This window comes from Anomalospiza imberbis, chromosome 5 (genome assembly GCF_031753505.1).
Source record: "Anomalospiza imberbis isolate Cuckoo-Finch-1a 21T00152 chromosome 5, ASM3175350v1, whole genome shotgun sequence".
NCBI classification, from domain to species: Eukaryota; Metazoa; Chordata; class Aves; order Passeriformes; family Viduidae; genus Anomalospiza; species Anomalospiza imberbis.
Window position 1 is genome coordinate 67,945,905 of NC_089685.1, and position 25,520 is coordinate 67,971,424.

Consider the following 25,520-nt stretch of genomic DNA (forward strand, 5'->3'; position numbering starts at 1 on the left):
TACCGGAACCCTGCCCGCCGTACCGGAGCCCTGCTCGCCGTACCGGGGCCCTGCTCGCCGTACCGGGGCCCTGCCCGCCGTACCAGAACCCTGCCCGCCGTACCGGAGCCCTGCCCGCCGTACCGGAACCCTGCCCGCCGTACCGGAACCCTGCCCGCCGTACCGGAGCCCTGCCCGCCGTACCAGAACCCTGCCCGCCGTACCGGGGCCCTGCCGCGGCCTGTTCGCAGTTCCCGCCCGGAGCGGCCACTACGGCGCCGGAGAGCGGCCAAACTTCCCTGGGGACGCGCGCGGGCGGTGACGCGCGCCGGGGGCGGGGCGAGGGAAGCCCCGCGCGGCGAGCTCGCGCGCCGGGGGCGGGGCCTGCGCGTGTCTCGCGCCGGGGGCGCGGGAGGGAGCGGCGGAGGAGAAGCGGCGGGAGCGGAGCCGAACCGAACCGAACCGAACCGAGCGGAGCCGAGCCGAGCCGAGCCGAGCGCGGCCAGCGCCGCCCCTCCCGTCCCCTCCCCGCGGGCTGACAGGCAGGTGAGGGGCCGCGCTCGGGGCGGGGGGATCGGGTTAGCGCGCCTTGCCGTCCGCTGGGGGGAGCCCGGGGCGGGGCGGGGCCTGCAGGCGCCGGTAGCTGCGGGAGCAGCCGCCGCGCTGGGCAGGGGCTGCGGCGGCGGCGGCGGCCGGCCGGGGTCCGGCGGCGGGTGCTGTGGCCGCGGAGCTGCAGCGCAGGTAGGTGCGGGCCCGCGGGCGGCTCGGCCCCGGGGCTGCGCGGGCGGCGGCCGGGCGGAGGGAGGGGGCGGCCGCGGGGGGGGGTCGGGGCCTCTCCCTTCCCGCCGGGCCCCGCACGCTGTCACCGCCCGGGGCGGGATGGCCCCGGTCCGGCCCCGGGGAGCGCGGCGGCGCGGCCGCATCGGCCCCGGGCCCGCGTCCCGCCGGGCACTGCTCGCGCCCGGGCGGGGTTTGGTGGTGCCTCGCACGGGCGGTCATTCCTGCTCTGCCCATTCGCCTTCCCGGCCGTGTTTTTCCGCCCCTCCTCATTCAGCCTGTCCTTGGGAAGCGCACGCTTTTGTTATCTCAGTCACCTCATCCGAGGTAATGGTGAGCGGTGTCTTTCTGCCCAGACCTTGTGGCGGTGCTGGGTTTTTTAATGTTTTCGCTGTGAGCGCTGCCTGGTCAGTTTCGTGTATTTTATTGTATCTACTACGAGCCAGTGTCAGCTGACACGGTGCTTTGTTTCTGAGTCTGCTGCCATCCTGAAGCCTGTGTCAGGAGTTGCTGCCCCTCCACATCTGTCTCGTTTGTAGTGTGAGCTCTGGAGGTTCGTTGCGAAGCATACAAATTATTTAACCTGGAATGTTACGTGCGCTCTGGAAGTTTCATGTTGTGGTTTGTGCTGATACGGTGTGAAATGGTTTAAAGGGAAGCCCCGGTGGAAATGGGGGAGACTGGGAGATGCAGAGAAACACCTTTGGAGGTGCTGCTGGTGGTGGGAAGCAGTACACAAGCCGAGAGAATGGAAAGCAAATGCATAAAAGCAGAATTGTTCAGAATAACAATGTGTGTTTTACACTTACAATTTACAGTGTGTGTCCCGGCACATTTTGGGGGCCACGCTCAAATAGGCAGGGTGGTTGTAGCTGGATAGCGTTTTACCTCAGATCCAGCAGGCTGTAACCACAGAAAGTCGTCTGCTTTGGTTGCGGGGTAATTCTCAAACAATAGCCACCTGGGCAAGGATGTCTGCAGCAGTAACCTCCGCCAGCTGCCTGCCCTCCTTTGCTCCCTGAGATTATTGCGTCTGTAGCCGTAGGTGGCTGCACACACATCTCCTGAGCTACAGCCTGACACGGTACTGGAGTTTGTGTTGGAAACTGCAGCAGCTCGGATGCGTGCCCCAGTTCGGGGTCAGTTATGAGTCAGCACCCTTAGAGCCATTCCAAATAGAAGAAGAGAGAAATCACCACCTTGCCCGAAAGCAGTGATTATTTAGCTAACAGCTGTACTGAATGTAGTTCAGTTCTGGAAGCACAGTTCAGAACTTTATCACAGAACAGTAGTTTCCAGAGCAGTCAAGTCTGCGCCTACTGTATCATCCAGAAATTTGGAATTGTCTGAATCCATCAGGCTGTAAGAGGGGCTGCGGCTAGAAAAAGGTTGGGATCTGCTGAATGAAATGTGAGTTTATCATAATCTTTGATATAATTTGAACTTCTTCCACCACTTCTGGGAAACCAATTCAACTGTAATTAAATAACTGTTGGGATGTTAGCAGATGTCTGAACCAAAGAAAACTTGCTCTCTGGACTGTATTAAAGCATCATGTTTTTCATAACATTTAGCATTCTATTTGATCCTGTCATGAGCTTTTTTGAGATTCCGTTCACGTAACTTTTCATCTGTAATACGTGGCTAATGGCCTGATTAGCAAAAAAAGGCAAGTTTGGTATTTATGTGGCCTATTCCCTTTTACTAAATTGCAAATATTGCTGATGAGAGAAACCCTGGCTGTTTCTTTCAGGGGTCTTTGATATTTAGTGTGTTTCTTACTTTTTTTCTTTCCTTTTTTTTATCCTTTTTTTTTTTCTTTCTTTCTTTGAATCTGCCACTTTCTCAGTTCCTGGTAGCAGTTGTATGCTGCTGTATGAATAGGAATATTTCACCATGCTATTGTAACCAGTGCTTGAGTTCCTTGCCCCTGTTCCTTACTTTGTGAAGCAGGATACTCTCCCATTGTTATCTCTCATCCCCTCACCCCTCCCTCTTTTCAAGCCTGTTCCCCTGAAAACCTCTCTAGGGTGACAGTTTTGTTACAACTCTTACCTGGCTAAGCCACTGGAGAATTGTGTTATGTTTGGAGGGTCTGGCTTGTTTTAGCTGATTATGGTTTGGTCAGAAATGTAAGTGTGAAGGGAGGCATGTGGCTTTTTAAATAATAGAACCAAACCCACAGTGTGGGTTCTTGACCCTTGCTGGCCACCCTGCTGCAAGAGGGCGGCCAGTGAGGTGAGGAGCGTTCTATCCATTGCTGGCTTTTTAAGCCAAGATTTTAACTCCGGCATGCAGTAGTAGAGCAGGAGATCCTAGAAAATCCAGTGCTGATTTAGAAATAGTGGTGTTTTGTAGCACGTGGGTTATGTCAATAGCGTTAGCCCGGTGTTGTTGTCAGGGTGAGATTATGATGGAATTTCTGTAGCTGCAGCATGCTTTGCCTTGCAGTGTGATGTTGCCCATGGTGACTTTCGGCTGGCTGTCTGCATGGGTTCACTAGAGCTTCTAGGCACTTCTGGGCTTCTGAATTATCTTCAGTGCTTTTAACATTTTGTTTCTGCTATTAGGAGGTGGGTTGTTGGTTTCATGCCACCTGTGGGAAAGAGAGAAACAGCCATGGATAAAAATGCATAGTATTTACTGACTTTATACTCTAAAATGAGCCTATAAACTCTTTAATCATACAGTGACAGAAAATTAACATCCACAGTCTTCAATCTTCTACATAATTTGAAGAGTCAGAGTTAATTTAATCAGTTTATCCCTAGGAAGTGATATGTGTGATATAAGTGATATGTTGAAGTTCTGATACCTGTTGCTTTTTGTGTTTTGCCTTTAAAAAGGGCATGTGATGATTTTTTTTTCTTCACATCTGCTTTAAGTTTAGAGACTTATAATTACGTCCCAGTCACTGCACAAAAGAAATCCTGGTGCACCTAGCCAGACTCCCTACACATGAGTAAATAAAGGTTTAGCTGAAATATTTGTATTTATTATAATAATAACAAGCCTTTTTTGTGGTCTTGTTTGTTTGGGAAAGGAGATGGAAAGAAATGGGACTGTGATGGTGACAGCAGACCCTTTATGCTGCTATCCAGACCTATGGGTGTTACAAGAAACAAAATTGGATGTCAGTTAAAACTGCTTTTGCAAAGAAAATGCTGTGCAGTAGAACAGAGCATGTGCTGTGTTATGTCTTCCTTGTTGAGTAAGCAGATCCCATGAAAGGAATTGTGTACCTGTGGGAAAGAATTTAACTAGGAAACTGATGAATGAATATTTCAGGCTCTCATTTACAGACCTGCAGGTGGTGTTTGCTGGATGGGATACCTTGTAGGAATGGGAAACAGAAAGGTGTCTAAAAAGGACAGGGAATCAAGATGTTTCCATGTTCTGTGGTGCCATTTCTGCTAACCTTTCAGATGTAAAAAGTGTTTGACAGGAATGTCACTTCTATTTAGAAATAAAACGCTCCCTTGACAAATGAATGTTGTTTTTTCCCTAAAACTGTTAGGGTCAGGGTTGATGACCTGCCTTTTACAAAACATATTTTTTTTAATATGTCAAAGTCACCTGAAGATTTTTGGGGATTTCTGAGATGCTTTCCTGGGAAGATTTATCTGTCTCCGTGTATGGGGGAGAATGTATCAATTCACATCTTGTGTTGGGTGAGACAGAACAAAGGCTCTGTTACCGTCAGTGAACCTGGCAGATGTGGAAGTAGGTGAGCTCAATATAAAAAATATAAAACAAGCACCAGTACCACCATCCCCCCAGCTTTTCAAAAGGATTGGATATAAACAGATGGCAGTGCTTCAGCATTTATTTATCTGCTCTTTAGGAATGAGAGACAATTCTAATATGAACAGTTACTTTTTTGTCTTATTTCTGTCATTATTTCATTCATCATTATTGCTTTCTTGTTGTCAAGGCCACAAGGATATTTTGATAAACAACCCTGAATTCCATGGGTTGCATGCCTTGTGTCCAGCATTGGCTGGCTTGCAGTTTCCAAAGTAAACTTGGTTCTGTCCTTTTGTGTGTAGTAGTAATTAATTTAACGTGAGAAGTAGTGAGCCTTCTTACCTTCCAAAACTAGGGGAATCTAAAATCTACGGAATAGCCCTAAGAAACAGAGGCTTCGCATTTTTTACGTAAAGTAATGTAGCAGCCATAGGTTTTGTAACTGTGAAGTGGGCTAGGAAGTAACAGGAATTAGGTTTTTTCTCTTGGTCTGTACACCTCTGAGTTGTTGTGAATCATGTCAGTTCTCTCATTGTACACGCTATTTGGATTCCTGGCAGGGTTTTATTGCAATGTAAGCTTTTCTTTCTTTGGAATGCCATCTTTTCTACCTGCCCTCCCCTCTGTTCTTTCTACTCTGCAGTCTCTGTCCTACTGTGTAATATAGACTTACTTGCTTGCCATTAACTCTTTGGGTGTGAATTATGTAAATGGGAACAATTACTACCTCTGTTAATGAAGTCTAATGTGTCTGCTACAGTCCTTTATCAGATTAAGATGCCTCTTGTAAATGCTGACTTTGCTTTTATTATGAGACTGAGATTCAAAGCTTTCCTTGTGCACACAGGAATCAGTGTGGGAAGGAAGTTCTGTCTTCTGGAAGCTGAATGCATGGCTTCCAGTCTGCTGCTGAGAGGCTCTAGAGGGGTCCCTGGGCTGTGAGATGCACTTGCCTGCCTGGTCTGTGATCCCACTGCCCCATTCCTGACTACCAGGCAGTGATGCTATTAAAGAATTGTCTCCATAGATGTTGCAGTTTGTCAGCTGGTGTCAGTCCTGAACAGGAATTGCAGCAAAGAAGCTCACAGGGCTTGCTGAAGGCTGCAGGAGTTACTCTGAAATTCTTTTTGTTTTAAAAAATGTAGGCTGGATTTTCCCTGTATTTCTGCAGCATATTTGTGTGTATTTGGTTGCTTGCTTACCTAGAGGTAGCTAATGTGCTATTAGTGTCTGTCTTGGAGCAGTGGAGACATGAAAGGCATTATTAATTTATGTGACAGAGAGATCTTCCAGAGGGTAACAGAACTTTTTTTTAATGAATCTTCTGTGTTCTGTCAGCTGCAGACAGGAACACCTGCCCTCTGACCCATTGGTTCACATAAAATAATAGGTATAGGGGCTGAGTATGACAGCACTGCTAAACACATCTCATTTTATTGGATTCTTTATACTGAAGTTTGATGTTCAAGTGGTCCCTCCAGAATCTCTTACATTTCTACTGTGTCCCAATATAGCTTTTATTGAAACCACTAGACCTTTTGACAAGAGTTGTGTTCCTGTTCCTGCCCTCTCTCATGCCACAACTGCCTTACAAGTAAATCTCCATGAAGTTGTGCAGGTGGCTTTTTACTGTTCCTTTAGCATGCCAGGTCCTGATCCTGGCATGTTTTGAGGGAAGCTGGCTTCTCCATTGCTTTTCACTGCCTAGGACTAAGTTGTTGTAATGAAACAGGTTTAGTTGCTACAGGTTGCACTGCAGTACATTTAAATGTCTGCTGCCAGATTATAAACATTTTCCACGGTTAATGGTGCCTGTCTCTGAGTGTTTTTGGACAGTCACCTGTGAGCTGAGAAGACTTTTCCTTAGGTGGCACTCCAAGCAGGATGTGATGTTACCTGTTTTGAAATTTTTATACAGAAAATGTGTTCATAACTGTCCTTTTCTAAACCTTTTTCTGCAATATTGTGTAATTCTTGCCTGTTCTTTCTCTGATAGTCCTTCTTACAAGTTTTTCCATAATCACTAGATAGCATTTTCAACTTATGCAAAAGCAGGTCAGGTCTTTGTGCCTGCAAAAGTGCTCTGCCAATTTAAATATGTGTAAATATACATATAAAATTTTTACTTGGGCTGAACTTAATGAACAGTGAACAAGAGAATTTTGTTTCATAATGGTAAAGTTCTGCAAGCTGTCTTGAGGAAAAATGGTTTAGCACTTGCTTCAGCTGTTTCGGTTTTTCAAGCTCTTTATGTTGAGAGTGTCTTTTTTTTTGGTTTTTGTAATCTTGGGTAAGGGTTCCTATATTGGCAGAAAAAAACCACAGGTTTTTGAAATCTACAGTTTGCCAAGGGAAGAGGGTTAATGCATTTAATATATTCACAGTTGGACATTGTTTCTTGTGGTTATCACCATCTTGTACGGTTAAGGGATGATTTATTTGTGACTAAATTTAGTCTCAGTAGAAGAGGAAAATAGTAACAATGCTGCATGTTGGTCCCATGGAAGATAAGAGACCATACTTCTGAGATTCCCAGTAAAATGCTAGTGTGTCAGAATATTGAAAAACTAACTTTTCTGGTTATGATGTTATCTGAAAGAAATTTTCCATATACTTTTGCTTGGGCTCTGGGAGGGAAACTGGAATTCTTTCTTCTTCCTTATTAATTGGTATTGCAAAAAAGAAAATTTTTTTTTACTTCCCTCACTTTGCTGTTTTCATGGTGAAAGATTTTTTTCCTAGTGTGAACTGTATTAATATCTGCTTCTACAACAAAGTGATATGATCAGTGATAAATGCTACTAGGAAGAAAATAGGGGGAAAATAAAACAGTTAAGATTTATTTTGTAGTTGCTTTTTGATCTTGAACTGTGGCAAATCTGTGTCAGTGGAAATACTGAAAGTAGCTGCATGTGTGGAAAAATGTATTTAGTTAATATTGGAATATTTACAATTTAAGGTCTAACAATGGTGTAGGGAAAGTTGTCATTTCAAGCAAAATACTGGAGGGTTATGTTTGCTTGTTTCCAAAGACAACTTTTCATCTTAATCTGCTGCTTTTGATTGAAAAATGAGTGCAGTGTAATGCATGGCGGCAACAGCAGAGTTCTCCCTGAGTTTCAGCTGTGCCAGCTCTGGGAATCCTTCCCATTACCCTGATCAACAGCTAATTCTAGCCCTTGGCTTTTGTAGCTTGAGTTATTTGATGTTTCTGGAGTAGCAGAGGGGATGGTGCCTGCCTGTGAATCAAAGCTTAGAGCTGAGTGAGCACAGGACTGGTGTTTCCAGCTGAGGAGGTGAGAGCTCCCCTGCTTGCTCAGGATAGCTGGGGATGGCTCCTGCACAGCACCTGCAAAGGCATCAGCTCCTGTCTGCTGTCTCCTGTCTGTCCTGGGAGCTGCTTTTCTGTCAAGGCTAGCAGCCACTTCATTCGCGTGAAAGTATTTAGAGTTTAACAGAATGTTTGCTAATGCAAGGAGAAGGCAGTTCACAACACTCCATGGCACTTTTTCATGGCATTTTCCATGTTGAGGGTGAGGAGCTTTTTAGAAATTATCTAACGCCTTTTGAGCTCCTCCGGTGTGTTGCTAAGGACTTTACCAGGTGATACTTCTGTGTGCAACACTGATGTACTTCCAGCAGATTTTACACTTAGTGGTTTTGGGGTGCAGTCCTTTAACTGAAACACACATAAGTCTAATCTTTTGGCTCGATTTAAACTCATCCAAAGCTGTTGATTTACTGCAGTGAGTTTTAGCAAGTGAATTAAGTGCTGTGATTTGGATTAATTTTCAGGAGAATCCTAATGAATGCAAGCTCTTGGTGGAATGTACTTTATGCAGTGTCTAAGAACTCGTATCTGACTTGTCTTGAGTGCTCCAGTGGTGTCACAGCAGCATTTTTAGCATTTTGATATCTCAAACAGTGAGGCCAGTCTGAAATAGCCTTTCTGTTTGGAAGAAGTGTTTCTCTTCTAGATCTGGGGCACAGTGTCTTGCTTATTGAAGCAACTTCAGTGCAACACTGTACACTTTGTTGCAAAGTTTATATTTCTGTGCTGTTTTGCATAAGGATATGTAGTTGAAATAGAAGAAATGTAACTTGTATTTAAAAAAATACATCTGTAGGTGTTGCTTTGGCAGATAATTTCAGTTAATGCTGTTGGCTGTTTTTCCTTGGCAGGTTCTTCTTTATATATGTGCTCTAAAATATTCTGTAGCAATATTTTTGCTAGCTTTTCTTGTAATTAAAAAAAAAAAAAAGTGAGCATCTTGAGATCTTGAGAACTGCTCACAAAGCAGTATCAATTTCCATAAGCTTTGTAAAATTCCTCTTACCATTGTATCTTCTATGAAATTGTGTGAAATTGACAAAATGGTCAATGGTCAGGCTTACCCTGACAGTATTTTCCATTTAAAATTTAAGATTAAGCGAAACATTTTGAAACTATTTCTTGTATTGTTTCCTATGCTAACTCATTCTGAAAGGTAAAAAATGCTCTATCTTTCCTTCCTAGATTTTACTTTTTTTCTTTCTACCCTTTTCCAGTATTTTTTGCAATATTATTTTTTTGGTCACCGACTTCCACCCACTTGCAGTACTTCTATAATTTCTTTTGGAAGTGTATCCCTGTTTTAAACCTAATCTTTAACCTGTTTGCCCAATTATTATCTCACAAACATGCTGGTTTGGAGAATTTAATTCCTAATATCTGGCAAACCTGACTTCTGAGCAGAAGGGCAGGTAGATGAAAGCTGGTGTGAAAGGCAAGATGTTGGGATATATTAGATGCTGCTGCTCTCTGGACGCTGGCTGGTATTGTTTCATCTGATGGGATCAGGAATGTTTCAGTGTTCTAATTTTGATTTCACTTGAGCCCAACAGTAACATGAAATAGTTTACAATGGAAAAAATCAGTGGAGGGAAGAAAGTGAGAACTGTATAGAGGGATAATTTTTACAGTGCAGTAGTTTAGTTATATTTTTTGCTTCTCTGCTAGATCTTGGCTATTGACTTGATCCCAGCCCAGAGTCCCTGTGCTAAAGAGTTTCCTACCAATATTTGTACTACAGCATCATATTGTACTGCCAAAATAAGGAATTCTATTGCATATGCCACCAGAGTCTGTATTTAAAGGAAAAGCAGAGGGGAGAAGGAACAGCAACAGGATAATGTCAAACTGTTCTGTGTTTTAAGAGGTCCCTGTTATTGAAATATTTTTTAATGGAATTAATCTCAGGTGGTTAATGAGAAGTATATTTCAATCAAAATCCTAACCTGAACAAAGATATAAGTTACATTTAGTTTGGGAAAAAATAAGGGTCTAGAACCAGTTTTCAGTGGAGCTGTGATTCTCTTGTTTCTCTTAACCTCATTGGTCTCATTGCTGGGTCATTGCTCCTCTTCCACATTTGCATCTGTGCTTCCTGAAGTTGTGTGGTCAGTAATGATTTCATGATTATTCTTAGTTTTGGTTCTGACTTCTGCATTGGAAGTGGGGCTGTGACAGCAGTGCTAAGGAAGCTTCTGGTTCAGATCATAGTCAGAGTCATTTCAGTCTGTCCTACCTTCCCATTTGCAGGATGATTTCACAACAGAAGGGTTTAGAAGCCATGTCCTGTGGAAGCTGGCAGTGCTTGAAGGAAAGATATACTACTGAATGGCTTTAGAATTTTGATTGTCTCTTACTCAGAAAGGTAACAGGTAAAGCATTAGGGCCAGTTTGAAATAGGAAGGAAGATTAGATGACATCTAAGGGGTTTTGTCATCGCCAATAAAATTACAGCTTGAAGACTAATGGATTCTCTTTTCCTTTCCTCTTTACTGTGATAATATAACAATAGAAAAGCAAGAATAGAAGTTTTCTTTTTGAGTTTAAATAAAACATTACTTTTTTATCAGGAGGAATTGAAAAATACTGGAGAACTATAAATATAGGAGAATATATTCTAATGTGGGACAAACATTTGATGATAAACTAGGTATTTAATGTGTTATTTTTATTGATTTAATTTTAATGTGTTATTCTTACTGATACAGATATGGTCCTGAACACCGTGAGCACATGACTTCAGAGATGGACAACCAGATCTGTTGCAAATTGTGATTGGCCTTAAGTTGACTTATAACCATTGAAGAGCTTAACAGGAATTCTCTCATTCCTGATTTTTGCCTATCTGATTGCCTCACACCACCAGCTTAACCATGTATGGAAGTGCTCGTTCCGTGGGCAAGGTGGAGCCCAGCACACAGAGCCCAGGGCGCTCACCGCGGCTGCCACGCTCGCCTCGCCTGGGCCATCGGCGAACCAACAGCACAGGAGGCAGCTCGGGGAGTAGTACTGCGGGTGGCAGTGGGAAAACCCTTTCTATGGAAAACATTCAGTCCTTAAATGCTGCCTATGCTACATCTGGCCCTATGTACCTAAGTGACCACGAGAACGTGGGTGCAGACACCCCGAAGAGCACCATGACCTTGGGCCGGTCGGGAGGGCGGCTGCCTTACGGTGTTCGGATGACTGCCATGGGCAGCAGCCCTAACATTGCCACTAGTGGAGTTGCCAGTGACACCATTGCATTTGGAGAGCACCATCTCCCCCCAGTGAGCATGGCATCCACTGTGCCTCACTCGCTGCGCCAGGCCAGGGATAACACCATCATGGACCTGCAGACACAGCTCAAGGAGGTGCTGAGGGAAAACGATCTGCTCCGCAAGGATGTGGAGGTGAAAGAAAGCAAGCTGAGTTCTTCCATGAACAGCATCAAGACCTTCTGGAGTCCTGAGCTCAAAAAGGAGAGAGCTCTGAGGAAGGATGAAGCTTCAAAAATCACCATTTGGAAGGAACAATATAGAGTTTTGCAAGAAGAAAACCAGGTTTGTCATTTAATGTCACTGTTGTGTTAGTGTGGTAGCATGATTAAATGACTTTAATAACCTTGCATGTTACACTTAAGCAGCTAAATTAGATTGGTGCTTTTCTTGGGTAATGGATGCGGGTAAGATGTGTTTTCATCTTGCAAGCCTGTTTTTAGATGTTTCTTGTCAGACTTGTAAACTACCTTGAGTGCTCATTTTTCCTTGGGTGTGGTTTTTTCCCCCTAGGATTGATGGTAACCACTCTGTTTCCTTTTGGAAGTGTTTATTCTGTTCAGAATTAATAGTTTTGTGCTGTTTACCTCTTGAAGTGTTCTCTGAGATGCAGAATGTACTAACTGCTGACCCCCAGTATAACTGCACCGTTGCTGAATGTTGATGGATTACCATTAAAAGCAAAGTTAAAGTTAGGCTCACTGGTATTTAGAGTTAAAATGTCCAGACCTGCAGTTTTAACAGATGTAAATTGTGTTCTTGGCTACATTTAAATAACACTGTTTAATACATGCTTGCTATTCTTTTTTCATAAACTGCATATCTTGTTATGTTACTATCCTAAAGCATCCTACAGGTTTGTTTTGTAGTGGTCTGGCCAGTTACAGAATAGGCAGAAGAACACAGATTCTCAGGTGTCTAGGTCTTTGGTCTTGTGCATCCTAAAAGCATCTCCAAATTAAAATAAAATTCAGAGGCTGATTAAAATTGAGATGTCTTTGTAGTTAGTTCTACTGATTAAAAGCTTTCTTAAATTTCTCCCACCTAGTGCTCCTTGCTGCCTTAGTCCTGAAGTAAATATTTGTCTTTGAATGAATGTCCTTCTGTTTAGTTGTTTCTGGCCAAGTGTGGGTTCAGCACCTCTCTGGTCTGTCAGGTAAAAAACCTCACTATTCTAATGGAAAACACACCCAGTGTCCAACTCCAAAAGTTCCCTGAAATGTAAGTCAGCTTTCATCATGACAAAATTACTTTCCCTACTGTGCTTTTTAAGTATCCAAGCACGTTTAATGAAAGTTTCCATAATTCAAATGTGACCGTGTTCTTGTAGCTTTTAAGGTATAGCTGCTATTTTAGGCAGTGCTTTTTGTAAGATTGCTTTAGAAGGTGAAGGAGAGAGGGAAATGCTGGAGGAAAAGGGTAGTGCTTGTTGTACTCTGCTTTCAGGTAGCCTGTCTTAAATAGTAAATTACTTTTGGTTAGTGATTAGTCTACTAAACTGAACCTGTCTGCAATTTTCTTTTCACTTTTTAAAGAGCTTGAGTTGAAGAAAGTAAGTTGCTTTCCCTGAGATAGTATGAAATCATTTAATGAACTTGTCATTTAGCTTTATAGCTGTCTCCTTACCAAATGGTAAGTATCACAACCTGTGGGACTTAAGGTGCGTGACACTTTGTCTTCATTTACTTATGTCATGAGAATGCAGAAAACCTGAAGTAAAATAATTTTTATTGCAAAGGTAGGATTTCTTTAGAAGAAGTAATGTAATGAAAATTTTAGTTATTATGGCCCACTACCCAGATAACAAATATCTGGAATACCAGTCACTCAACTTTTCTGGTGTTCTTTGTATTTCAGTTGCAGGCATGTCTTTTAATTCTTAAATTCTTCTCACTTTTGGCCCTTTTTTCATATTGAAGAGACTGTCTTGGAATACAATAACACCTTTTCTGAAATCAGTTTTGCCATTTGAGGATGCTTTGGAAATCTTGCAATAAAAATGCCATGAATATAGGGTTTAGAATGGATTAGGCAATTATTAAATATGAATACAGTGGAGAACAGTGATTTCTCTTAGATTTTTTTTGTCTTTCCTTTATCCCCTAATTAAATATTTATGTGTTTAATTAGATATTAAATACAGATATTTCTAGGCTGCTGTTCTCTAGGCAATCACTGTAATTACTACCACACTGGTAGAATTGTATGACATTGGTCCAAAAGTAAGAAGGCTGCAATTTAAAAGTAAAGGGGTATTACTGCATTGAGCTGTAAAAACTAAGAATGCTAATTAATAGATTATAGTTAGCTAACAGTGTGTTCTAATTAAATTCTGAATTCACTGTGTTTTCTGTACCCTTTTGGAGTTGGTCACTTCAGCCCTTCACGTGGAAGATCAGTTTTAACAGGATTTTCTCTAATTAAACAGAAGTCTGTGTTTAGACTCTGAACAAGGAATTTCCCAGATGTGTTGGGGGACCAGAAAATATCTTCATTACCTCTTCAGCCTCCTTCTAAAATGAGTTCAAGTATAATTGCAGAAACTGGAGCTTTACACTTAGTTATGAGTATTTCAGCACACCACTTTTAAAAAAGACTTCTTGCACGTGTAGTACTTGTGCTTTATTATATAAAGTTTATCTCAGACCAGTTGTATTGTTAAAAATCGCCTCAACTCATGGACTCATACCATTATCTGATAGTCATCTCAATCTCTTTCCTGTGGTCATGGCTCTTTATTCTTCTACACACACTTGATTGTCCCTGATTGTATTTCTGTTCTTGTCACCTCTGCTTGAGTGTTTGAATTGCCCCTTGGGTTTGGGAGTTGTTAAAAGTACCTGAAAATCTGAGCCCTGGTTGATTGCTACCTCAGCCTTCTATGGGTGTCTTGGAGTTTTCTTGTCTTGGGAATGTGTACAAATAAATGTGTTGCTTCTTGATTTCCAGGAAATTTTCTGGGTTCAGTAAAGCTCAGAGAATGAGTGGGGAGATTAAAGAGCGTGCTACCTGTCCTGAGGCAGTCACAGCCTTTTGGTTGTCCTCTGAGGGCACTAGGCAGGAGGGCTTATCTTGGATATAATGCTGAGAATTTCATGCACATGCTATCTGTAGCTCTCACGTGGGTGGGCAGTCCTGCAGTCTTGCCCCAGCTGTGGTCTTTTCCCCAGTTGTGGTGCAACACAGCTGGATTCATCAGATGCTCTGAGCAAATGCTGCAGCCGGGGGGTGGAGCTTTATTTTCATCCTTTGATACTGATCCTGAAGAGACAGAAAATTCTTTCTTTACATGAATGGGGAATGTCATTGAAAGCTCACTTTGAAGAGCTCAAAACTAAACATGGAAAGTATTCCTGTAGTGAACATAGATTCTTGGAAAAACACGGCAGTTTTCAGTGCAGTGTGGATGACTTAACCAGTCATTCTTCGCAAGAAGCCCAGAGGAAAGTGCAAATGATTGCTCAGTTATGCAAACCCATGCATATTCAAGGAGAAATTGATGAAACTGGTAAACAGGAGCTTAGTTTTAGCATGGTGTCACTCTCCTCTAAATGCTTTAGTGGGAGCTGTATCTTTCGGAGTTGAAAAAATTTTTTAGTATGTGTGGTTTAAAGCTTCCCTGGAAACCTCTTCATCAGAAGCCAGAAGAGGAAAGGAAAGACAGTGAGTATGTTTTGAACCATGACAGAAATAATTTGCCTAGAAACTGGGCAGTGGTGGGGTGATGTGAAACTCAAGGACGGAGGAGTTTCTCTCAGTTGAAACTTGCTTATGACAAGGTGATTGTGCCTTAAAATAAGTAGTGCAGTGCAAATTTCATGTCTAATGCCCTGCGTTGAAATTTCCACATTTGACTGATCTACTTTTAAGATCAGATTTATGTTTCAGCTAAAATAGTGTGGTACTGCTGAAAACATCTTTTTACTTTGATGCATTTCTGTGGTCTTTCTGTGGTTAGAGACCTTGGATGTCTGAGTCATAGAGTTTAACCAAGAAAATATTTCTGAAAGGAGTTTCACCTGGCTTGGGGTAAGCACTCGAATAACATTGCGCTTTATTGTGATGGATGTATTCCAGCATTGCACCAGTATTCCCCAGAGTCAGAACTATTTTCCATTTCTTAGTTGTGGATAATAAGCATCTCACTTTCAAAGTGTAGTTGTCCATGTGTTTACCTCTTAAATGCATTGGGTGCTGCTGTTATGAGACTGAGCTTCTAATGAGTACATTCTTTCTCTGAAAATCAGATTGATTCTCACTTCTTCATTGGTTTAATTTTTTTTTCAATTACGTATTAAAAAACAATTGATATGTCTTGGTGCTGTGTCATTCTATTACTAGCCCCATTCCTGAGCTGGTTATTTGCTGGTAGAAAACAAAGCTTTCTTCCATTCTGGGTGTTTAGTCGTGCAATATATGTTTCCATAGGCACTGCTTAAAGGCATTCTCTGTATCCCAGAGCGTTGCATTTAAATAATTCCTTCAATAGCAGATGCCTGTTGGCTCTCTAGATTTCTGCCAGCTTTAAGGTTCCTTCTGTCTTTCCCCAGCTGCAGCATGAAATTATAATTCAGTTCTCTTTCAGAATGACTCAAAACTACCTCCTCAAGAGTGCTTGGTATCTGAAGCATTTATCAAGTTGCATCACTTTATAATGACCTCAGAAATTGTCATGTGATCACCCAAGAAAACACCCTGGGTTCTGTCTTTTTTTAAAATTCTGTAAGGAAATAAAACTAGACATTTTGTGGTTATCTATATTCCCCAAGGCTCCTTTTGTCCCGTGTTTCCTCTGGAGGTAGGATCTAATACCTTGGGTTGCTTTGAGCTGCAGCATAGGCTGAACAGCTGCTCTCCACTTGATCCATTAAACATATAAGGGGAATAACACCAACTTAAAAGCAGCTTGGAATAAAGCAGGTGATGTCAGGGGTGCTGTTGAACTTAGTAGTTTAACTGTTAAAAGTAGTTAACTTTTTTTGCTGTTAATCTGGAGCAGGTATTACTTCAAATTCTGCAGAATTTAGAGGCTGCAGACTCTTTCTGCTATAATTCTTTCTCTAATATGTATTGAGTCTGTGCAGATATTAGACTCCTAACTAGGGTGGCGGTGTGTTATTCCACCATTTAGTGTTTATTTTCCTGAAGAGTCTTGTCTGTTATGCTGTGTTTCTCTTGAAGCCTTTGTTCCTTTCAGCACTATTCTATTTATGGTGTTTGAGTTAGTAATTTTTTTCCTTAGGTGTTCTTGCTTTCTAAGGTATGAACTAGGTAGCCTGAAACTATGTAAGGTTTCCTCTTTCTTAGTCACCCAGTGAACATTTAACAATGATAGATGATGGCAGCAGTGCAGAGGTGCTCCTCCATTACAGGTAATTTCTGCTGATGTTACAGCTTTACAGTGCCAAATCCACCGTTCTCATGTGTTGGCCTGGTATTGATTTAAGTAGAAAGGAGAGGAGCACTTTAGTGGAACTGCCAGGCCATGGAAAAAGATTGTAGTTGTGCTGCTCTTAGGTTCATCTTTCAGGTATGCCTCAGGACCAAAAACTGAAATAGAGCTTTTATTAAACTCTTTTCAATTTGGTCATACTGGAAGCCTCAGAGATATGAAGATGGTCAGCAGAGTGGACCACCCTGACTAAACTGTGAGTTGGAAAGAATAGGGTTTTTTTCAGCAAAGTAGATTTCTAGAATACAGTTAACAGTCAATTTAATTCTTAAGACATTAGTAAGGCAGAGGAACTTTTGTATTTAGGATAAATATTTGTGTATATGTATGCTCGGAGATAAAAGCTAGAGACCAAAAGAGTTTAGAGGGGATGTTTCTGTACTCTGAAAGTAGTAAGTGTATTTGATAACTCATGAAGAGCAGTCATGCCAGCTATCTGAACTAGTAATTGAAGAATAAAACATTGTGAAATGACACTTCAGGCTCAGCTGGCAGAAGAGGAATAAGGGAATAAACTTGGTAGTGCTCAAGATGTTCTACTGTAGAACTTTGAATATATTTTCTGTATACACTTGTGTTTAGGGGACACAATGAAACAGCAGTGTTTTCAGTAGTGGTTAGTGGTGATTTGAGATCCTTGACAGAAACCAGATTACAACTGCTTGCCAGCAGGTAGCATAGCTATTGAGGATTACAGTTTTTTTCCCTTGAATGGATAATGCTTTGTAGTTCTTCTGTATAATTTTTGACATAATCTGTTGAACACACGGAAAAATGTCTGCATCTGTTGAATGTAGTGGATCATAATTATATCTCCATTTTTTTTTCTGAAGATAACAAGCAGTTGACCTTGAAAATAAAGTCTTTTCAGCAAAACTTAGTTTCATAACCCACAAGGTCTACATAATTATGTTTATGAATAGTATTTTCAGATTGATATTGGTTCTCTTGGAAAGGTCAGAGTCACCATCTGTAGTGGAAAAAAATACAAGGACAAAATGTATTTAGCTTCCTTCTGTGGTGATACCAGTTGTTCTGTCTAAGAGATTTGCTTAGTGCTTGCAGTTGCCTCACCTTGGACTGTGAAGCAGAAGGGGGTGTTGGGTTATATTGGCAGCCTTGAGAAGCAGGTAGCAACTCAAGGTTTTGCAAAGTTGTAAATCACAAAAAACCTCTTTGATTTAGTGATGATTTTGCTTCCAAAGAGGATTAAATATCCTGAGAGAACTCTACTTCTTTTTCCTGTTAATAATCTTGGATTAAACACTAAAAACTTCTGTACTGTTCGGGGGAGATTGAGGCATTCCAATATACATCACGTTTTGCAATTGCTAAGGCAGTATTGACATTTAAACCATAAAGAAAAGAAAGGAAGGATCTATAAATATGTGGATCAGTATTTGAAGAGATCTTGTGATAATCCAAATTTTTGTCAGTTGATCTCCATTAAGAAAGCCTTCTTAGGGATTCACCCTAGGAAGAGAGTGTATTCTTTAAGGAAAAAACAGCCCACAACACCCCAAACAAACTACACCCCCCCCCCCCCCCAAAAACCCAACTCAAACCCCAAAACCAAGCAATCAAAAAAAGAATCCCCAGCCCCCCAAAATCATGAAATAGTCTTGTTACGTATGTGTACTTCCCAAAATGAGCCTGATCAGATGCCAAAATACTGGCACAGAACACCATTAACGCTTTTTCTAGTGATCGTTGCTTTAGAAATCAGAGGAGTTAAACTTATGTATAACAGTTACAGGAATAAATACCATGTGACTGCCTTCTTCAGTTTAATTTTAGCAACTTCGTTTGTAAACTGGAATGCTAAGTAATGTATAATCATCAGTAAACCTAAAGAACTTGTTGCTTTTAAGCTGTTTGTTGAGCTGTATACAAGGTTTTAAAATTGATTTATATATTACTTCTTATTCCTGTTGCTATTTAAATGATTAAAGTGTGTGAGCAGTGGGCTGCTTTTGCTTGTTCCTGGGTGAGAGCTAGTGGTCCAGGATCCCATTAAAACAGGAGAAAATGTAGTCCTTGCTGCTCTGAGCTGCATGCAATTCCTGTTAAGGACTTCTTTTAAAATCTAATGATTGTTATCACTATTTTGGAAAATAGATAGTATAAGCCAACAGGGGTGAGCAACTGGCTGGAGACAGGTTCTTCCAGAATTTGATTTCACAACATCAAAATTAATTTGAAGGCAGTGTGTAGATTTCTAACCATCTTGGGCAGTTCATGGCAAGCACACAAAATAACATCAGGTTGTGGGGTGATGACTCTTTGAATTTCAGGTGTAACACAAAATACACTTTTTTTATTGAGGGAGGAAGGAAGTGATGGCAATCAGCTGCCTGGGAAAAAGATATTTTTCAGTGCTTTGCAAATGTAGCAGAGAGGTGGAGGATAAATTTTACTTTAGGTGCTTTGCTTAATGCCTGTTCCTCTATGATATCTGCATTGTAATCAGGTTCTGTAGTGTGTTGTTAAACACTTGTGTTTGTGCACTGGTACCCCCTCCTGCTTCTTCCATTCTCCTCCTCCTTTCCCTGCTTTAGTCGGCTGGAGAGAGAAGCAGGGTGACAGCAAGCAAGTAAGAAATGGTAATCCAAAATTAAGCCTCACTGCTATCTGTATCAAATGCATTTTTGTGCTGGCCAATGCATACAGTGTCCTCGAGTTCTCATGAGCAGCACTGTGGAGGAAGAGTCTCTCTCACTGAAGAGTCTTCCACTGCCTAAAAGGTTTCACAGATGCAGCCTTGCACACGAGACAGCAGACTTGACATTGACTTTATGGATTTGTTTGATCCTTCTTATCAAATGATCAGGTACCAGCTACCTTGGGTGGGTAAACTTTGTGAACAGATGGTCTTCTAATTATATGTGGATTCCAAAGAATACAAGGCCACACACTTCTTCTGATGCTTCTTGTCGCTTGTTTCTGAACTTTTTTCTAAGATTAAAGCAAACCAGCACATGAAGTGCCGTAGTTCAGAAATTAAAATCTTATTTCTTCAGGTACTTTGTACAAGATCTGTTTCTTCCATAGCAGTTGATTGCTCCTGGCATTAATGTATGTTATTCATATATGTATTATGTATGTATATATACCCCCACACAAATCCTACCCTTTTTTAATGCAGTGAGATGAGGCATATATACCTTTTTTCCTTACAAGAATCACAAAATTGTCTGAGTAGTGTCTGATTTTTAGTGGAATCGTGTCTCAGATGACAAATACTTAGTTTTGACTGAGGGGAGAGAAAAGCTTTCTGAATATTTGTGTTGTAGCATATTGTCTTTGAGCGACCTTGTACCTATAGGTTCTTGTCGCAGGCTTAACCTGTTGTTAGACTTGTTCTTTCTTTTTTTTTTATTTATTTTACTATTGGCATAATTTATTACACTTCACGTACTGTAAGTGTGTATTAGTTCTTGGACGAACAGAAATAAACCATGAAGCAACAAAAGTAACTTGAGATAAGTGGAGCTTTCCTTGTTAGAGCTACCCACGCAGCCTATTGCAGCATCTGATCTCACAGCCAGAAGCTTCCATGGGGCTGATCTTCTGTCTCTTTCTCTCTGGAGAGATAGGAACATTTAAAAGTAAACATATGATTTGCTAAATGATTCAGGACATCATACCAAAGCTCTTAAAATGTTATAAATGTCAAAATCAGCATAGCTAAGAAACACCAACCTGTTTGGAAAATAAAACGTCCCTCTCCTCCCTATGGAGGAGATACTACTCCTCCATAGTCAATTAATGCCTTGGATCTGATCTACAGAAGCAGTTGATTCATGAGGAAGATACATGCTCTTTAAGAGTGGTCCTACTTTTGTATTTGGCATTCACTAAAAATTTACATCAAGTTCTGAAAGTGTTTTTGGCTTCTGTGGCAAGAGGTTTCAGTGTTTCCTTGTTGGATGAGAGAAGGACATCTGTGACGAGGATGACAAAAGCTTTAGGCTGAGAATTAGTGCTAATAGGTGAAACAGTGGATCTCAGAATAATGCTGGAAAAAGGGAATGGGCAGAAAGAACAAGCAGAATAAAGGCTTTTAAATAGATTGTTAGGAAATAATGTACCCTGCACTGGAGACTTGGGAAGTAACTGCCTTATTTCCCTCAGTTGGGTAAATGTGGAGAATAAGATTCTTCAGTGATTCATTATTCATCTGTGTTCAGTTTGGGAGTGCAAATGACAGTGTTGTGATTACTAGGTACAGCTCAGTTAAATACCAATACTCCAGTGTTTTTCTGATTGTGCAGCTCAGTAACTCTGATGAGAAGGGAGAGGACAGAGGTAAAAATCTAGATAATTTTTTGATCTCATCAACTGTGGCATATTTGTGTGGCTTCCATTAGCATAACACATTTGTGTACTTTTCTGAAATCTCCCTTTGGTTTGCACATAAGTTAATTTTAACAGAAGTTGCTTGTGAGGATTAATAATTTATCCAAAGTAGTTGTACAAAAGGCCGACAACCATAGGTGTTTTTTTTGAGGGTAGAGGAATTTCCCAGTCTTCATCAGCCTGTGTATCTGTTGAGTAAAGTAAAATTATTCTGTTTGTGGAAGCTTTGATTGAGAGGATGGCATTTAAGTTTTTTTTTTCCCTCAGCTGGTGTCTGAGGGGTCAGGTTTGGCCATGCAGTTGTGAGCCTGTTAATGTGTAACCATTTTAATAGATCTGAGAGCTTAGTTACTCAAAGGAGGGACCTTTCTAGGAAAGCATAGGTATACTTTCATATGAGAAAGTAAATAGTGTGCTCTATATGTGCAGTCAACAGCACTTTTTATGGGTGAAGGAAAATTAACTCAGCCATTTTATGATCCTCTTTGCAGGGATGTGTTTAGCCTTTCTCATCACTTCACTATGACTGGAATGTTCAAAAAAATGGAATTATCTGCAGTAACTTATTTTGGGGGAGGGAAACTGAAAAATCACCTTGCAATAAAATGAGTAATATGGATTTTTCTTAACATGGATTTAATTTTGGTATGACCTAGCAGATGGTATTGAGAGAATGACAGAAAAGTTTAAAGAAGCATGCTTTGGCCAGGATTTGTGACGAGGTCTGTGCACATGCTTGACCAAAGAGTTGAAGCAGGTGTGGGTACTGCTGTGTGCGCTCAGGTTATGATTTATAACAATACTTTCTGCTGTTGGGTAACATCCTAGCGAGATTCTTAGACTCGTTCCTCTACTAATTAGTCCTTTGTAAGCCATTTTAGTTGGAAATTGTGTACCTTCAAATTGCTTTTACAAAACCCACCTTATTTTGGTTGGTTCTTGGTTGTAAGGCCCTAAATATGTTTACAACTTACTTTAAAGTTGTGCTTTGCACTTAACATACAACAGTTGAGCAAGGGGTTGTACTGCTGTTACGTTCTCTCTCCTCCATCTTCCACGAGTAAGATTCAAAATCCAAAATTTGTGACTTAAAGAGGGTTCCAAATTATAGTTTCTATCCAGGGAAAGCTTTTTTCTTTATTTTTCTGCTAAAGCTGGGAATGCATTCAAGACTTGTCTTCTAAAACTGCATGCTGTGTTTTCTCAGTGCAGAATCCATTTAGTGTGTACATATTAAAAAAATTCTTCCTCCCCTCCTTTCCATTTGGTTGAATTAGCTCAGATCTGTGTGCCTTTGAGAGGTCTAAGGTCTGTCTCCTTTCTGACTGTGTGAGAATTGTCATTCATTTATATTTAGCATTGCTTTTTTGTTAATTTACTTCTTCTAGTATTTCATGTTGAACTTCTTTAATTTGAAAGGGAATTTGTGGACGAAATCATTAATTCACTTTCTTTTATACTTAATACGGTTGTTAATGTTTCTTTGTGAATCGCTGAATGCTAGACAGTCTTTGAAGGTTGATCTGGGAAAAGTAGATCTGTACTTCACAGGTTGAGCTTGTTAGCAGGTGATTTGGTGCAGAAAGACCTGACTATTAAAGACAGACAGTAGTTAATGTTGCGACACCTTCATATGCACTTCATATAATTGTGCTGATTAACACTTAAGTGAAGGCACTAATTTTAGTAGTGTATCAACAACAAGAGGGTCAATATGCTTATACATAGCTGAAACTGAGGGTTTGCTGCTGAGCACTTAATTTTCTGAAATTCTACGTTGTCCAGTAGAACTTAATGAATAACAGACTTCACTACAAAAATGCAGACGTTAATATTGTTTTCATAAAAATGGGGTATTTTAGTTCAATATTTTTATATTGTCACTGCTTTTTCATTTTAAGGGGGAAGATGCTGTATTTTTCTTCTATTTTTTTTTTTTCATTCTCACTGGATGAGTAATTTCTGCCCTTAATCTTCCATTCAGCCAGGCTTCTTTTGTTGTTCTTTAAGCTGCGAAAATCGGTGGTGCCTACCTTTTTATTCATATTTATATATATTGCAAACGGCAGTGGTATTTAACTTGCAAAACTTGTTACCATGTGAATGATTTCATTTTACTCTTCACATTTTTGGAGTGATGGAAGGGCTGGTAAAAAGGCTGCTCTTAATTTATGAAAGTCACTTTCTGGACTGGATTGTGCAGATTTGCACACAGCAGAGTGACTGTTAAGGTATTTTGTAATTGAAACGGCAGAACATGACTATATGAATTTGGTGGTTTATGATCTCAGGTCAGAAATAACTGGCTGAGGTTCTGCCAGGTATAACTGATACTTTGCATCCCTTGTACACTGCATGATAAACCTAAATTACGAGTAATGAAAGACGGTGTGTTAATGCTTCCAAGTTACAAAATGGCTGTAAATGCCATAAAGAGATTTAGTTTCCAGTAGGAAACATCCTCCCTTTTCACCTATGCTAACATGCTCTGCAGTAACATCTCAGTTGTTTTCAGAACTTTTGTCTATTGCTTCCGGGTTTTTGTCATTAAGAGGTGCTATTAAGCAATATCTTTAATAACACTTTTAACAGGTGCCATTAAATCAAAATGATAGGAGCTTATCTAAAACATGAAGTGTAATGTATTAGAGAAGTATTTTTAGAAGCAAATTAGAAGAAAATTATTGTAACATCATGTACAATATTTAATTTGTAGCTAAAATGGATATTTTTTCTTCCCAAATAATTTGATCTCTTGTATCCTTTTGGGCTGGTTTCCTCTGGCTTAAGCACATTTCCTTTCTTTTTACCCTTCAGCGCTGGGCTGACTGTTGGGAGATGAGTAGCATAATTGTTTTTGTCATTTTTGATGTTGGAATCATTTAAATTGCACAAGTTCAGTTTTGTGCAACAGGTTATGCCCTAAGGCACACACACATTATGTATCCAAGCTACTGGTTTACATGGCTAACATGGAAACAAGAAGGGCCCTGTTTCTTGTGGAGTTCCTATAATACCTCATATTCAAAACACAGTTTTATGTTGACTTCATCGTAACAAATTATTTGTGCATCTTCTGAATGCCCAACAGGCAGATCAGCAACAAAAGAGTGTGGGTATCATATGATGTAGGGAAATAAACCAAACTGACAATCAACACCTGACAGAAACTCTCTGGAAAAAACATTTAGCTGTTGTCTTAATTGTATATCCCCATTAATCTCAGTTTTCTGCTCATTCCTGATGTATCATTCCTTTCTGCAATGAAATTCCAGATCCACTGAGAAGTATCAGTAAGTAACATCTCCGGTTTTTTCCCCCACTAGTCCCCATCAGTCTCTGCGCCAAAGGAGTTGCAGTTGGTGGTGTAATAACGCGAGCACACAGTCAGCGTATGGTAAATAGAGTCAACCCAAATATTAGGAAGTCCTGAACTGTACAAATGTTTTTTAATGTAGATCTTGGATGGAATTTGTTTTAAAAATGCTGTATTTCCAATATCATTAATCTCAGATAATTTGTCACTGTTCCCTTTTGCTGGTATTGTTTTTAGAGAGTTGAGTGAAATCTTTGGGTGAACTGAATGTCAGGGAACTTTTCTCGCTAAGGAGTGACTTGGCAAGAGGTTGATTTTCACATGACGTGTTCCTTAAGCAACAGGGCTGAGGGAAACAAGATTAAGATGTATACCCTTAGAACTGTAAATGTATTTTTATTGCATAGAACATGTTTTTTAATGAACTCTAGAATGAAATCAGTCTTGCTTATGCCAACACTTGTGAATCATTTACACTTTGCTCACAATATCTGTGTTCAGAATTTTGCTGGAAATAATAAATGAGTATTGAATTTTTCTTTTGATATAATAAACTCATTAAATTATGTTTTGGTTTCTGAAGGTCACCATTCTTGGGCAGATATTAAGGAAAGGCATAAAGAAGGCTGGTTTTGTTTTTTGTTTTTTTTTTTTTTCCCCAACTCCTGCTTGTGGAACTCGAGATATTTCACTGTGAAATACAGACTACTGTTGGTCCCCCAGACAGATTACTCAATTTCTTTATCCTTCCCACTTGCCTTCCCACAGTCTCCCACAGTATGCAAATAGAGAGAACACATCTGAGCAAAATGTTGCATCTTTCTGTGATATGCCAGTCTGCTCAGGTACCAGAGAAGATTTCCCAGGCCTCTGTGATCAGAGATGTGGTTCAGGGAGTGTAACTATCAGCCATGAATTGAATGAGGATTGACTCAGGGCTTCCTTGAGAAGACTTGATCCCTGCAAGAGCACAGGATGAGTGTGACGGTGAGGAGATGGCTGTTTGATGCCACTGGAAGGCTTATTTCTGTCATTCTTAAAAGACTAAAGAAACTGGGGAGGGATCTCCTTTGTGGAAACATGAATGTTTCACAATCTTCAAAACAGACCAAAGGACAAGCCATGGAGTTAGAGGATGGTGCTTTCTGCTTCAGTCCCTGTGGAATGAGTCCTTTTGGAACACATTTCTGAGCATGTCAATGACAGGATCGTGGTTGGGCACAGTCAGGATGGATTTGTCAAGGATTAATCATGCCTGATCTCATTGCCTTCTGTGATAAAAAGTCAGGATTTGTGGATGAG

At 40.8% G+C, this 25,520-nt stretch overlaps 1 protein-coding gene across 11 annotated transcripts in view; it reads left to right on the top strand.

Annotated features, from left to right (window-relative positions):
- The first annotated feature begins 403 nt into the window (after window positions 1-403).
- The window catches only part of ERC1 (ELKS/RAB6-interacting/CAST family member 1), a 278,983-nt gene continuing 253,866 nt past the window's right edge, over window positions 404-25,520 (top strand). For all 11 annotated transcript variants that reach the window (XM_068191757.1, XM_068191762.1, XM_068191759.1 and 8 more), the window contains exons 1-2: window positions 404-525; window positions 10,543-11,376. In XM_068191757.1, coding sequence (XP_068047858.1) covers window positions 10,708-11,376 — 669 coding nt within the window. In that variant the 5' untranslated portion in view covers window positions 404-525; window positions 10,543-10,707. The remainder of the gene's footprint in view (window positions 526-10,542; window positions 11,377-25,520) is intronic.